We start from the raw sequence: 16,448 nt of genomic DNA, 5'->3' as shown, positions 1-16,448 counted from the left end.
TTTTCTGTCTTTTCTCACCTGTTCTTAATTTATTTCCTGCATCTCCAGTGAAGTACTACTCAAAGAGGAGGTAAAAAAGAAGAAAAAGCTAACTGTGATCCAGAAATGCAAGATGTAACTGGAATTATGAAGCTAATGTATCATAGAGAAGAGAGATTTAGAAAAGATTAATGCCACAAAGGACACTGAATCACCTAGTTTCAGCTCCTGTATATTACACGATCTTCATTTTCATTTGTTCCCCCAGTGTTATATCCAGTAACAGCTGACTCAAGCACATCTTCTGGAAAGGCACCTAATGTTGATTTCAGGATGAAACCTCCCACTAACTTGTGCTTTTGGATGAGGCCTTGTAGAACCGTGGTTTGCAACCTCCAGCCTAAGGTCTATTTTAATAAATTTGCAAAAGGTAATTCTAGAAATTCAAGCATATTAACAGAAGGCTTAAATCCACAGAAGGTCCCATGAAATTTTAGAGACCCACCAATCTAGAACTGCTGCTTTCAGGCCGTGTGATTTGTCAATGGTATGCAAAGACATCCCATCACAGCTAAAAGGTAACACTGAGGTTCACTAGCAAGAATATTCCATCAAGAAGGATGTTGGCAAACTGAATGGGTCTGAAGAAATAGGTATAAATACAAATAAATACAAAGGTATTTAAGGGATTGGTTCATAAGAACATGCTAGTAGAATTAAATGTGTTTAACATGGTTAAGAGGCACATAGGAGAAGACATGCTTACATTCTACAGATATTTCAGAGTTGTTAATTCATCTCCTTTCCTGGCATTTATCTCCTTAAGAGAGATAAATAAGACTAAAGGGATATAAAAAAGGTAAAAAAAAAAAAAAAAGATTGAGAGAAATATAAATTGAATATGAGGGAGATTTAAAAAAATTACCTAGGCAGTAGGTGCCATCAGGCAGTGAAATAGTTTCTGTGAAGACCAATGAAAGAAGTATGTCCCTGTTCCTGGAAACATCTTAAACTAAACTAGCCCAGCACATGGGAAGGGTACTACAGGAAAACAAAACTAAAGTCTAATACATTTTTGTCTCAAGCCACAGTGAAATATTTGAGCAATAACCTGCCTTGTGTGTATTGGGAAGACAAAGCATTTGATACATTCTGCTTTACATAGATTAACCAGGATTTCATCTGAAATACTCAAAGCAGAAGTACCTTTACAGAAGATCAATTTCTGATAGAGGATGCTTCAAATTTCAAACAAAAAAGGTGTAACACGATCCGACAGCCAGAGTTGAGACTGGATAATTTCTGGCCATAAGATACTTTAAAAAAAAAAAAAAAAAAAAAAGGAAGAACTTTTCAAAGGTCCTCTTTCTTTTAAATTCTATAAATAAAGACAGGATGTATGTTTAAACATCTACTATGACCATGCTTCGAGGAAAAGTTATAAGCTTTTGGCTTCATACCAAAATTCCTGAACAAGCCTTGCTTACCCTGTGCTATGAGAAAAATAAATAATAATAATAATGTCTACCTGTAATTATTGCCTCTCATTCCAAAACAAACAAAAAACCCTTCCACATAATACACTGTACTCTTGGAAAGAGTGGAAAGGTAGTTGTCCTTACTGCAAACACACTTCAGTGCTTCCCTGCTTCTTTACTAGCTGCTGCTTTCCACCTTATTCTCAAGGTCCTCAGTTTCCACTGTAGGAGTTACAATCAATTTTTCTATTGCTCTTGCTCATAACCGTCCTCCTCTATGTCCCAACACTTTGCATTACTGTCCTGTAAACTGTTTGCAATTTCTCATAGGCTTTGAGACCTCCCATCAACCCAATGTGATGATTTTCTGACTGTAAATCCTGCTGCTACCATACTCTGCAGTTTGCATGACAACTTTCAAATATGGGAGACAGAATCCTGCTCAGCTCCAAATATTTGAAGAGAGCAGTGTGACCCAAAACAGCAATAGCTTTTTTCTGAATATACAAGAAGAGTAACAAAAATCAAGCCAAAAAGCAGAAGTCTTCGATTCAGACTCTTACCTGTGCTACCTCTTCAAAATCATCATGTCTTTTCTGCAGCGCACGTGCTCTGTGTAGAGACTTCCCCACTCCTGTATGTTTACTCAGAAAGGCTTCCCCGTGATTTTCAATCCAGTCCAGTACCTGCCAGAAAAGAAGAATACCCAATTACCTCTCCTGTCACAGCAGCACAGAGAAATTCTCAGGGTGAGGATAAAACAGCTGCAAAGGTATTGCTTTGTGCTTGCTATGGCTAAACGCATGCAGATCTGTCAAAGTCCATTCCAGCTGGATAGAAGATAAATGTTTGTAGATGTTACTGGTAAATTAGGATTATTGGATTTTTACTATTCAATTTATTTTGAAGTCTAGCTTAGTTATTTGAGCCTGGCAGGTATTAAATATTTGCTTTCACATAAATGGATTTTAGGGAACAGGAATCAGAAACCTGGAATCTTTTATAGCAAGTACCATCCTCTTAAGACCTCCTTGCGTAAACTGAAAAACAGTGATAGCTGATTTCACATGAACAGCAGATCTCAATGGGAAGCATCTTAAGTGAGCCCAATATCATGGTGGAGGGATCAATTAAAATTTATTTTGATGTGGAGAGAAAGCATTATCAGAGTAACTAGAATGAAAAGGTTAAGAATTCTTTACTGCAGGACATAAAATATTGACTGCATGCACTCTCCAAGTCTTTCAGATTTTCAATTCCAAATGTAACCGATCCTTATGGAAAAGTAGAGTGGCAAATCTGATATTCTGAAAGTTAAAGAGGATTTTGTTTTAAAAATAGATCAACTCTATGAGCACTATCCATTTGGAGCTCCTTCTCACAATAACACTGGCACTAAAATTTAGATCAAATCTGTTCGGGGTCTACTACAAGCTGGAAGAAAAAATTAACTTGACAATATGAGCTCAGGAAATTTCAGGATGTGGTCTCCACCCTTTCTACATCTCTTTCCCAATACACAGAAGCTAAGAGAATAAATAGTACTAGATCAGTACTGGTATTTGTGTAAGTAGCTAGGACTTCATTCAGCAAGGAGCCCTGCACTTGCAGTGAGTTGTTGATCTTTGCTGCTACTGATGCTAATGGACTAGCAAACAACAGCTGGTATTTCTGTCACACTGAAAGGAGAAGACACCGCAAGCGTCCCCAGGATAGTGCGACTACCGCAGAGTGCTGTACCTGCCTCCTTTCTTTGTGCAGTGCTGAGGTGCAAGCAGCAAGCATGGGCCCCAGTGATGCTGGGCAGGGGCTGCAGGACACCCTGCAACTCGTGGCAGCTTGGCCTGAGAAAGGCTCTCCCGTGGCATAGAACCAAAGCAGGAGAGACCTGCTGTGCAAGGAGCCACTTGTCTTCTGTGGGGCTGATAAATGACCAGATATTATTGACTAAGTCTAGAAACCTAAGGCTGGAGAAATGGAAGATGCGATTATTTTTTTATTTCAGGCAAGTAAAGCTATTTCGTGGCTTGCTTGTACAGAATCTAAACCACCTGGGCTTTGAGTCTTCCCTGTACTGTAGATCCCAAGCATATTTTTATAAGCAGTTCCAAGTACAAACAAAGCTTTATGTATATATACTTATTTTCCAACCCTATTTCTTTTCTGAAAAAGCATTTTTTTAATTAATATTTTGTGCTTACAAGGTATTTTTCATCTATGGTGTACAAATAATTTCACAAAATGGGGTATCAAAGCACTTTATGTCCTGCAGGGACAACACATATTTGGCACAAGTGTCACTGTGGGGATGAGGAAGCAGGACCAAGTGTGTTGGCAGTTCAGTCATCGCTTTCTGCTTCCCTTTTTCTTATCAGTTTGTCTCCCATTTGCTGTGGGTAAAGAATCCCGAATACATTCCTTCAAACTGTTTGACAGTCATGTGCCAGCTGATCTGCTAAGAGCTTTTCTGCAATATATTCTTGACCAGGAATCTGTATATAACTTGTAATAACGTTAACTATTGGAGGGTGGTCTTCTAGCATGTGTCATTAACAGTCTGTAAAGAATTTCATCAACATTCTCTTTCCTCTTGTCAGGAGTTTTCAACTTATCTATTAAATATGGAACCAGATCAAAATTCAAGTTTGAAAAAATCTCATCTAATGAGGCCTTATTTTTTAAATATATTTTTAAGTGGCAAATGGCTTTAATTTACAGAATATTTCATATGAAGGTAATATGCAGTATGTGCTTTCTATTTATTAATATTTGATAGCCATTTACTGTAATTCTACAGCAAACTATTCTAATAACTTTTTCATGCTTATAGCATTAAAGTGGTAATCACATAATAATAAATTTTTTATCCCAACCAATGTTATATTAGGCTGCTTTAGTCACTGTTAGATGACTGTTGACAGAGATTGCCTCTTCTATTTTATAAATGGATGTTTCATTACATGCTTCAATTCAGAATAAGAAATACAACGTATGATGCCCACTTTAAATAAAGATGAAAATGAAGGCAATGAATCTAGGCCAGAGCATTGGTCAAAATATGGATACTTTACTCTCAACAAAAAAACCCAGCCAAACAAAGTGCTAGAACATTAATCCATATGGAATAAAACTTTGCTCCAGGACTCATCCAAGAGCTGGCAACTCCTGCAGCAAAGTCTCATGTTTCATTTGGGCAGTTATTCCATACTGCCTGACACAGAAGGGCACCACCTGGTGATTCACCAAATCCTTCCTGTGACATGAAAGCTTCCCTCTGAAGTCATCTATACGGGTATTGATTGGGTTTCCAAATCCTTTAGCTTATAAGATTAGATATAAAATACCCCTTCAGGTGACAAAATTGTATATCCACTTAATAAATCAACACTACATGAGCAGACAAGATAAAAAAAAAAAAATATCTATAAACCGTCCACTAATGACATTGGCTGTAACACTCTATTTGACTACTTATTTCTTACACCATTTCTCTGCTTAGAGTGCCATGTCTCAGATTTCATAGACCCTATCTGCTCTTTAAGAAGTTCAAGTTCAAATTGTTCCATAAACTCTACTTCTGCCACGATTCCCACAAGAAACAAATCACGACTTTTTAAAGAGTATCTTGCTTAACAACATTTTCTGTGGCTCTGAAACTCATGTTAACACATATTTGACCACTCCAGTCTTCAATGCATTTGTTTTCACAACCAGTCAGTGAAAAACATAAATGCTATAATTTCATTTTGCATAGAAGGTGGGGAATATATATATATAAAGAGACTAAGAGAATTGCTGAGGTGTCCCAGGAAGTTAGCAGAATACAGGGTGTTAGCATGAAGCTCTGATAATCTGACAGCCCTAACTATCAAAAGAATCCTAAACATTTATATGAGCATCTAATATGTTTTTCCTTATATAAGGTATTTGCCATCTAAGCAGCTCACAATAAATTGCAAACATGGAGAAATATCGCATCTTTGTTTCCATCACACAAGGCACAGAAAGTTTGCACTAGATGAGGAGATGAAGTACGGAATAACCGAGTAAGCAAAGCAATAGCAAGAACATAAATCTGAATGGATACAAAGCATTTACTCCCCAGAGAAAACAATGAGAAATGTTAAGCAATTAGTCCGTGGCAAATGCAGGAACAACTCTGAAAGGTCACAATTAAACCTGAAATCACCAGCACTTGTAAACATCTACCTGTCAGCATGTTTGGAGACATACTCCCTTACCCTGAAGAAAGGAAATGTCTTTAGAACTAGCATAACTGTGTAATAATTCAAGATAAACATTTAACATTTTAACTGAGAACACGGACTGTATAACTTACTCTATTGCCAAAAATTAACATCCTGAAATATAGTTAGCCATTGAAGTTACAGTGACTTAGTTCAAATAATTTAATTACTCCTTAAAAACATAAACAGCTTGAAGATGCTGTTAAAACTGCAGTAAAGAGTGTTTTCCAAATTACATCTTCAAATTTCCTAATTGTCCTTTATTGCCAAGCTATTTTTTCTTAAAACAGCTAGAAAAAGGCCGCAAGTCATGAATTCTTTGGAATGAAAATACTGTGCTACAGACAGATCCATCATCTGAGGTGTTTCTTGAAACATAAAACATATTTTATAGCTCCAGTATATGCCAACTCTCTTTCTGGTATGCTTTTACTACCGTACTTCCACTAGTTTGAAAGCTGCTCAGGACAGGGGCCAGGACCTCCCTCCTGCTTTGCAGCTCCTAGCACAGTAAAGCCTGATCCTGCCTGACTGCAATTTAAATACAGTCTAACCTTTGTGTGGACACGCTCCCCACGTAGGCAGCATTTTCCAATCCAGGCTGCTGTCCATTAGATAATACAGCATTAATAAAAACATAGCTGAGTTCAAGCTTCAAGGCACATTTCCAAGCATGGGTGAAGCTGACCCTGGAATCACATGGGAAACATTATAATTCACAGACATCTTCTGAAAGGATTGGAGGATAATAGTCTTGGTATTTTACCTTCACCTGTGGCAAATTCTCATCTCACACCTTACTGACCCAATCACTACTGGTGAGTTGATTGGGGTAGCTGTTTCTGCTGTTCTTCTGCCCAGGCCCATAAGATGTCCATGGGATGAAATAAATGAGCTGCTCTGCTTACTCTGATGGTGTCTTGCATGGGACTCCAGAAAGTGTGCGTGTGAGACTAGGAGGTGAGAAGGTGGTTCCCTTTCTTTTCTGGACGGAGATTCCTAATTCTGTGTTTAATTCCCAGCTAGTAAAAGTTTATATAGCATCAGGCTCAAAAGCATGAAATGTTTGGTAGGAGCCTGTTAACAAAAGGACAACATAAACCAAATGCTCAAGAAGCACATCTGATGTCAGCAGCATTTATTGGCAGGAATGCTGCAGGATACACATACGTGTCAAAATGAAGATGTTAATATCTCTTCTCTTATTTCACCTAATTTAAGATCAAAAGTGGTAGGAACAGTAATTTCTCTCTATCGTGATGTGCATGTCCTGTCTCCTTATCTCCGCAGGGGCACAATCACACACCCAACAAAATAAGCAGAAAACCCAGGTCACCAAGAAAATTAAATAAAACTCCAGTACAATTACAGCAGGCTGACTGCACTAGCTATTACAGTCGTTATATGGCTGGGTAATCACAAGATTCAAAATGCTACCTGGAGGAAGAATAGCCATAACTGTCCCTTTTGAACGATCTGTGTAACTGCAGAAATAGTAATAGTGGCAATTCAGACAGGTTTCATCTGAGTGCAGCATCAAGAAGCAGGTGCTTAGAAAAGAAATGCTTCCAGAGGCCTCTCCACACTCCTTTGTGCTGATGATCGAACTCTTGCCTATGGGAACCTATAGCACATCTAAACTGGCAAAATAAATAATGCCCATGTGAGGTCAGGGAAAAACAAACCTCAGAGTCCATTTGCAGGGAATGGTGATAGCTTGTACAGGACAAGGTAGAAAAACACAGGAAGAAAGAAATGGAAAAATGATTTTAAAGGAAAACGGTTGAAGAAGCAATCAGGCAATAATTAAGCAAAGTTCTGGGATGATAATTGCTCTTCCTCTAGGCTAATTTGTATGATGGGAATATGGCAAGATGATTGCATTAGTGCAGTTAAGGTTAATTCTTTTAATACTTTAAAAAGTTAATTTGCTTTTTAAATAAAAAAAAGCAATGGGCACTATTTTTAAAGGGCAGAATGTCAATGGAGCTCTTTGAAAATGAAGCCTCTTTCTGTAGGATCTTTCTTAATCAGTAAATGTGAAAACTAAGAAGCACCTCACAACTTTATCTGACTTTAAATTAAAATCTCCTTGGGAACCAACTCTTGCAAGTCCCCATGCTCTGCTCCCATTTTACATGAAAACAAAATATGAAAGGAGTAGTAAATCCTCTATTTTAAGGAACTATATCTGCTGTTGAAGTTAGTTGAAAAAACTTCTGCATTTTCACTTTTAAATTGTATTTCTTTTACCAGCAATGAAAGAAGATGAAAGGAGAATGACTTGGATAAGAATCACAGAACCATATAATCATTTAGGTTGGAAAGGACCTTTAAGATGATCGAGTCCAACCATTAACCTAACACTACCAAGTCCACCACTAAGCCATGTCCCTAAGCACCACATCTACAGATCTTTTAAATACCTCCAGGGATGGCGACTCCACCACTTCCCTGAACACAGAGGATTGATCAAATATACCAGTCACTGAACCCTGCCCTTGTCCTACAGGTAGGAGATGAGAAGTGTAAGTTGGTGATAAAACCAGCATTAATAAGATGCAGCGTGTTGTGCTAGCAGACAGGGCACCCCGACTACTGCATTTGACCCAGGCCCATGTTGAACAGTTTCATTGCTCCTGAGCGAGATGACCCACTGAAGTGCCTTGGCTGAGGGAATCATTAATCTTTGTTACTCCAACACCCGCTATTGTTGCCATAGTGACTCTTAAAACTAGGTTACTCTGAAAACTGAAAATAAATTACACCATTTTACACTTTAAGCAGTTAAGAGTCAGATCTTGATCTCAAAACAGTACAAACCTGGCATAACTCAAAGGGGTTAGATTAACTCTTTGGTAACTCTAGCAGACTTGTAATAAATTCCAGAGCAATTCCAGTGAAGTACACTCAATTTATTTGGCTTTAAATGAGGCCCCATTTCAAATAGGTGCATAAGCATTGCCTAACTTTAAACACATGGACAGAGCCTCCAAAATCTTCTAGGCTTATGCCAGTGAAAGGAAGCCAAGCAATATCAAGTTGCCACTATGTGTACTTTATTGCTTGCTCTTGAGACGCTATGGGCTAACTAGAGTTCTGGTGTGATACCAGGAATTCATATGGCTCTTCAAAACTTGTGGTTTTATAGTCTCATCACCATTTCCACTCACAAGAATCAAACCTCTTCTTTACCCTTCCTGTAGCAGCTGTTATGAAGGTTCAGTAACTCCAAGGTCTTGCATGTCTGAAACTCCTATTCCAGAAACTCTGCCTTTGCCAATCATGCTTTTTGTAACCAGGAAGTGTAGTTAAAAGGTTCATGTTTCAGATTGTGCTTTCATAGGTACTTTACATCCAAAGTTGATTGTAAATGTTTTCTTATACCGCACAGCAACAAAATCCGATCTTTTATGTCAAAGCCCTTCAAAATTGTACAAGCCTAGTTATTAACACTTACTGGCTGAACTAGAATTTGCAAATAGAAGACAGAGAATGTCTTGGCAGAAGACAGTCCATTTTCTTACAATAGAAGCATGAGAAGCTACACATCATATATGGATTTATGAGCAACACAATTCAAAGTAGGCATGCTCTCAGGATACCCACAAACCACTCCCTTCTTGGGAGGTAAAAGGAAAGGGCCTCTGAATGATAAGGAGCACAGATTTGCCAGGGAGACCACTGAATCTCTGGGTGGAGGCAGTAGCCAGTGTGGGATTGTCAACTTCTGACCATTAGAATTACATCTGCTCCTGGATGACACAGTTCTGTGCAGGCTGGTATGGGCAGCCCAACCCCTGGCCTGCTACCAGGCCCTCCAGGAGAATTTGGTGTCAGCTACAGCACCAGAGAAGACAGAACAAACACTGAGAATCAGAAGAAAAACAAAACAAAAAATCCCCCGAAACCCACAACAACTCAAGGAGACTTAATAAATCCTAATCCTCTTTAATGAATAAAATGCACACCAAGTCTGATTTAAATTAAAATATAGTTTCTTTGTTGTATTCCAAATCATTGCTGAAAATAGATTTCTTTTCCCTCCTATTCCTGGCCCTGTTACAGCAGGGTAATGTCAAGTAGAGATCTAGCTGAGAAAATACACCAAAATACAAAGGAACTTATCCTCTGGCTTTTCCTGCTATTATTAGTGGTTCATAATAGAACCCAAAACAAAACTCAGCTATTCTCAATTGTGTTTTTTACCTCCTAATAAAAACTGAGCTCCCTTTTTCACTTCTTTCTTCGTTATAATTTAAGTTGGTGGCACAGTAAAGTGTTTTAAAAAACAGTTTTTTGAAGAAGGGAATCACACCTCATGTTTAAACCAGAAACATCATCTTTGGCTCCCATAAGATTATTTTTAATTTCAGAGACATCTAGATCTGACTCAAACTCAGATCTTGTTCCCACCAAAATCCACAGCAAAGTTTCAGCTGACTTCAGTAAACGTGGATCAGATCAAAGACCCCATGTTTGTAAAGTTAATAGGCACGGCTAGTTATGCATCCAGCAGACTCTGAGCCTCCAGACACACGCCTGAACACCATGTTCTATTTCCCATGTAGCAACTTCTGAACAAATGTAGTTCGTATGACAGCATGTTACAAGCTGCGTAGGTTAATGCAGATAAGCATACTCCTGATGTACAGATACCGCTCTGCTAATGCAGTTCAGTTGTGGTGGAAGGGAACAGTGCCTTACTCTGTTCACTCTCTTTGGTTAAGCATGTCAAATTATGCAAGAGTTTTAAGAAATAAGCAAAAAGCAACAAGGATTTCATATCAAAAGGACTGGAATTTGAATGATTCGGTTCAATGCCCAGTTCAGCAAATGACTCAACTTCCCTGCCTCCATTCTCATTTCTAAAATGACATTAACCACACTTAAAGTCAAAACAAGCAAGGCTGACAAAAGAAAGTTTGGAGTGAAAGCTGCCTTTTACGTTAAGTTTCTGCAGCCTCCAGCAGTATGTGGCTCCAAAATTGGCTGGGGATTCTAGGAACCTTTTCCAATATAGGAACATACGGAAATATCATAAATAGTAACCAACATCATGGCAGCTGCAGAAATGTGAGCAGGCAATCCACTGAAAGGTAGGGCTTTGAAATCAGGTGTAAGCTGCTCCAAATTCACTGTGGTATAAATGCCTAATTGCTGAGCATATATCTATAAATCCTGAAATCCCATAGCTTGACCTGTCTGTGTGGCAATCGCTAATTCATCTTCAGAAAATAATATAGCCAGCCAACCAAGTTCTTCTGTATTTAATTCAGCTCAGATAGTCAGTCATAAGAGTCACTTATTTGAAATTGGCTTAAGACCTAATCAATGTATACCACTATCACCAGACAAACAATCTGAGTTTTTAGGGTTGTGTTGTTTGGTTTGGGGGTTTTTTTTTGGTTGGTTGGTTGGTTTTTTTAAGGAGGTGGAATTGAGTGAACAGGGCTACACTCATTAACACAGTCTGAGGATTGGACAAGAAAGATGAATTTTGATACTTCTTCAATCCGTTCTCAAGGAAGATCTCTCTTAAAATGCTAGAATAGACAACCCTCCCTGAAGTCAGTCAAAAATCTGTCACCTCCATTTTGCCTTTCCTTTTCACCACAACTCCTCTGTGTGGTACGTATGCACTCAGCTATGGCTGGGTCTCTTTCAAAAGCCAGAGAACTAATGCAGCTGCTATTAAGTATGATGTTTTAATCACCCCCTGCTTTTCCCCTCTAATTGTAGTTATTCCAAATACCACCACATAATTGAAGAGGTCTTTTAAAAAAATAAAACATGCAGTCCTATTTACCCTTGGAGGGAAAAGCAACCTTACAGATCTATCAGTATTTTGCTGCACAGTGCAACTAACTTAACAAGAGGAATTAAATGCAGAGCCAATTACAACATTTAAAACCCTTCCCTTATTCCCTTGTATACATTCAACCAAAAAAAGAAGTCCCCATGAAATCAGATTGTAGGTGCTTTTATGAGCTTCCTGGACATTATGTGAAAGTTTAATCTCTGCACAATTTCTCATTTTAACAACAAAAATCTAATCTCTGTAGTTAAAAAACCCACTAGTTTACCAAAAGCAGAACATCGATGTTCTGTTCTTTGCAGTGGGGCCTGCCTTGCAAAGCACAGCTGATACTAGTGAACACATCTGAGTAAATTATACAACTACTGAGACACGTGGGTCCATCAATTTAGAAGTGTGTCAGAAACGTCCTCAATATGCAAAAATACATGCACATAGTCTTTTTCAGACTCCTCACTGCTTCTAGCACCCACAGATATCCTACAAGCCCATCTGGAAACAGGACTGTAGGAGTTTGTCCAGACAAGACAGTCCTTGCAGCAAGATCCTTGTTCATCAACAGCTTCTGCAGTGGAAATCACCACAGAATAACAACTCCCCCTGGCTACCCCCTTCTTAGCAGTTTCTATAGCAAAAGTATGCAAAACAGTTGTGAAAGGGCTCCAGAGTTAACAGTGTGACTAAGTGAAGATATCCTAAATATCTCCTATGGCAGTGGCCTGAGCACCAACAAGACTGCTCTCAACTTTTCTAGCAGAGTCTCAGAAGTTCATGGTGACTTGCTGATTCGGGCCTTATCTTGCAGTAGCATTGCTCTTCCATTCCCCACTCTCCTCCAAGAGCTTTCACATTACTGTAGGCCTATGGACCTGTACAGTAGTCACAGATACTCGTCTGCTCCCAGATATGCCACCCTCCCATGGGCAACGTGGCTGTCCACTTCACGCGATGGTGAGGTGTGCACTGTCTCTCACACTGCTGCTCCAACTTACCTTTTCACAGGCTTATATGGCAAAAAACAACCTTGTGCCTGCTTTCTGCAGATGGCTATTATGGACTTGCACAGTTCTTCATATCTATAAACACATTACAATGGTTAAAAACTAACACGCATTTGGAGAAGAGTGAGAATATGATGTGTTCTGGCCCCATCCACCTTCATACCATGTAAAGGAAAGCTGATCCAGCCCTAGTAATTAGATGCAGGATTTAGTCATGTCTCTCTCTTGGGAACAGCACATTCAATTCAGGACTCTGGCAGAGTTGGCTGAGAGTAGGCTGGCATTTTGAGAGCAGTACTTGCCCATTTCCTCTGGGCACTGGCTGAGATCACACAGCCCCAACCTGCTCCTTCACTAAATGCTGTCATCTAGGATGCAAACTCCCCAAAAGGGAGTGCCTCTTACCCTGAGAAAGAACTTCTTTTAACTCAACATTGCTTTCCTTTGGTAAAGTTCCCATTCATCAAATGTATCCCACTTATCTTTCATTTTCTTGATTAAATATTTTACTTGATAAAATTTGGCACTGCCTCTCTAAAAACATTCTAAGTAACAGAACAATAGACAGACAAATGAAGAACTAATGTTTCTTCCTTAATGCCTGGATTGTTACTAATGTTCCCAGAATATTGTTTTTAAGGAAATAAAAAAAAAAGAAAGAAAAATCTTCAGGTTAAAAACCCTGTTGTATTCTTTAAGTGCTGAACTTCTTTTAGAGCCAGTTTCAAAGCTGTGTGTGGGTGGAGAAGCTATAAATAACCACATTTGTGCATGTTCCTTCTGTACAAGACACAGAAAATGTGCTCTGCATCAGCATAGAAAGATGCTGCTGTGCTCTGCATGAGGCTTCTCCAGGCTGGCAGGTAGATTATTTCTTCTGCAGTTATGCTGCTGGTGTTGGTGTTTGCAAGTCTTTTCTCCTATGCTCGGGAATCATACTTGCCACTTTGCTGTAGTGTGTTGAATTACCAATACAACTAATCAGGCCTGTCAGCTTCTCACCAATGGTAATATTCAGAAATATTTTCTTACCTAGGGCATATAGAAGATTTCGGTTGTTGCTGTCCATAGCACTAGTTAGAACAGTGATTTTGCTCCTTCTGAGGTCTCCATTTCTTACCCCATATTTGTCCTTTCAGATCCATTTTACAGGGTGCAACTGCTGGGTCAGTCAGGACTGGGGCCAGATCTAGTGTTAGATCTGGCACCCCCCAGCTAGGCTGTTTGCTTAGACACTGAAATCAGAGTTTTCTGAAACAATATCCCAGGTCTCTCACAGCTCAAGAGCACACGAAGAACATTGTCCCAGGCAGAGTGGGCATTGAAGCAAAGGCAACTTGAAAAGCTCTTAATTTTTTTGCCCAAGCAAACCTCCCTTTCATTTTCCTCAATAGTTGTTTCCACCACTTCAGCTTATGCTCTGGCACTCCCAGGAAGAGAAATACCTGAGCACACTCAATGGCCAGCCCAGCTTCTACCTCATGTGCACTGTCTGAAGCAGGGGATCTCTACAGCTGTTAAGCACCAACAGATTAGAAACCTCTTGTATGCGGAGTTAACAGTGTTCAGACTATGCTATGACCATGTGTACTAGGGCTTTTTTTAATTCCTCAAATAATTATTTAGCATCTTGTGTTTCCTCCTACCTCTAGTAACTCTCTATTTTGCTTCTCTGGCATCAGACCAACAGAAAAACAGCATTTGCAGACCTGATAGTAAATAAGGACACCTGCAGAACCCAGCTGATTTGATTTCTGAGTGGAAGCGGTGATTTAGATTTCTAAGGTGTTGACCTCCAAGTTGTTGTTACTAATGATAGCTATCATCACAGTTAATTTTCATGTGTGTGAACAGAGCATTACAGTGCTGATTTTCATGTTTGTGAGGAAAAGCATCCTGATCCTATAGAGAAATTCGTGCATTTGAAAGTGTGGCTCTCTGTGGCTTGTGAAGTATTTTCCTTGCATATGTTTACTTCATCTTTTTTTTCCTCAGTGCGACTGTCCAAAATGTAAAAGGTCCCCAAGAAATACAGCAAGTTCACAGGATGGAAGAAAGGAGCTACATGAACTCTTTAGAAAAGTATGCTATTCTCAAGTATTTAAATAGAGCAATTGGTTTTAAGTCTGCCAATGACAGATGTGGCTATAGGCTTCAAGAGAGGAAACAAAACAAAATTAATGAAGAGTGGATAAAGATTCAGAAAAAAAAAGGATTGTTCTTCACAGTTCCAACCCTGATCTGCTTCATGGCCCCTTTCAGTGCCTCACTTTCCTGTCTGTAAAATGAAGAAAGAAATCCACTGATAGGTAAATGTCAGACTAAGATAATGGTATCATTACTGCTACAATTAAACATTCAGTGGTAGCCACTAAACATTTAGGAAAAATATCAGTAAATTAAACCCTGAACATATTTACTACGTGTTTTTTTCAGCTCCAGCTGTAACCAGAGCATAACTGTGTCAGTACAGGCAGAAGTATAATAGTCTAATGGTAAATCAGGTAGGCACCTACCCTGGGAAATACACTCCTTGACTAGTCAGTAGGAAAAGAGCAACCTACAGGGCTGGCTCCTAATTTCAGTGCTCTGGGTCACTGTCTGGAACCGCTACCACTGTACTAACCTGAGATTGCTTTCCTAATTTAGACAGAACTGTCTACATTTTGATAGCATCAACCCATCTAAACTGCAACTAGTTTAAACAAGATGCTTAAAGACAATTAATGATTAGAAAGGACTGATAAAGCAAGGATGAGCTTTACAATGGAGTAGTCTTTAATGCAAGCACTATGCTCCAGGCTCTGTATAGGCACTCCCCACTGTGCTTGAGTCTGCTTCACCATAGAGAAAACTGGTGATTGACCAGGATATTAAATAAAGTGCTGCTTTAGGTTACTTCTGCTGTTGGGAGCAGAAGATGTAATCATCTTGGTTGAACAAGGCTTACAATCACAGCAAAGACAGTAAGTTTAGTAAAAGAACAAATCCCAGCTGGGGCAAATGGGTCTTGGTACATAGTCTCATCCCAGTAACAGAAAAACTCACTGCTGGGGTCAGAGCCCTTTGGGGCTGAGCATCATGCCAACATCTAGGAAAATATAACCTTTCCCCATGGGACTTTGACATGATTTGAGACTAGAGGGGAAATAGGAAAGTGGAAAAACCACGTGGGGAAGGAGAAGTAGGAGAACAAGGATGAAAGAAGTGCCCTGAATGCCAGGAGTGGCAATTCCCCATCAGGGACTTTTCTAGGATCACTTCTTTGTCTTTTAAATAAACAGCCTGATGTCTCAAATATTTTATCTCCCAGTTTAAGATACCCTTATGTGTCAGGCTGTGCTCAGGGAGAAAGGAGTGCAGCACGAGGCTGTGTTTGACCTCATGGCAGGGTTCCTTCTCTGCCACTGGGTCCTGCCCAGGGATTCAAACCTGCACCACAGTATTTCTCCTGCGGTAGGGCCACTGCAGCATCTCTTCTGCTTGCACTGCCTGTCTGTCAATCACTGCTCAGGCAAACCAGCTCCACTTGACACATGGTGTCCCAGGGCAGAGAAGTCACAGCTCAGTACTGCAAATAAGTGGGGGAAGGGCTAAGTTACTGTGGTGTGTGAGAAGCTTTGCATGTAGCATACAGACCCCATGCTGGGCTAGGCACTCAGTATGCAAGACATAGCAGAGCTGAAATAAAAAGCCCAGAATGTTTGCATCATTGGGTAATCTACCCATAACTGTATGGCTGATTTCTTCTACATGTCACAGCAGAAATGGATCCTGTGAGGGTTTTGAAGGGTTAAAGGCCAGTGACCTTACAGACTCACCAAAGGAGGCCGTGGATAATGGCAATGAGAAGCTGTGTGTCGGGAGGCAAGCAAACGGATGCTGAGCTCTGAGTCCCCTGGCTGGCTGGTAATGCTGTAATAAA

The 16,448-nt window shown here is 39.7% G+C and overlaps 1 protein-coding gene across 4 annotated transcripts in view; it reads right to left on the bottom strand.

Annotated features, from left to right (window-relative positions):
* The window catches only part of KALRN (kalirin RhoGEF kinase), a 526,142-nt gene that overhangs the window by 243,879 nt on the left and 265,815 nt on the right, over positions 1-16,448 (bottom strand). For all 4 annotated transcript variants that reach the window (XM_074873623.1, XM_074873625.1, XM_074873626.1 and 1 more), the window contains exon 10: positions 2,021-2,143. In XM_074873623.1, the coding sequence (XP_074729724.1) occupies positions 2,021-2,143 (123 nt within the window). The remainder of the gene's footprint in view (positions 1-2,020; positions 2,144-16,448) is intronic.

The sequence above is a fragment of the Strix uralensis genome, chromosome 6 (genome assembly GCF_047716275.1).
Source record: "Strix uralensis isolate ZFMK-TIS-50842 chromosome 6, bStrUra1, whole genome shotgun sequence".
Classification (NCBI taxonomy): domain Eukaryota; kingdom Metazoa; phylum Chordata; class Aves; order Strigiformes; family Strigidae; genus Strix; species Strix uralensis.
This window is presented reverse-complemented; position numbering and strand designations above follow the sequence as displayed.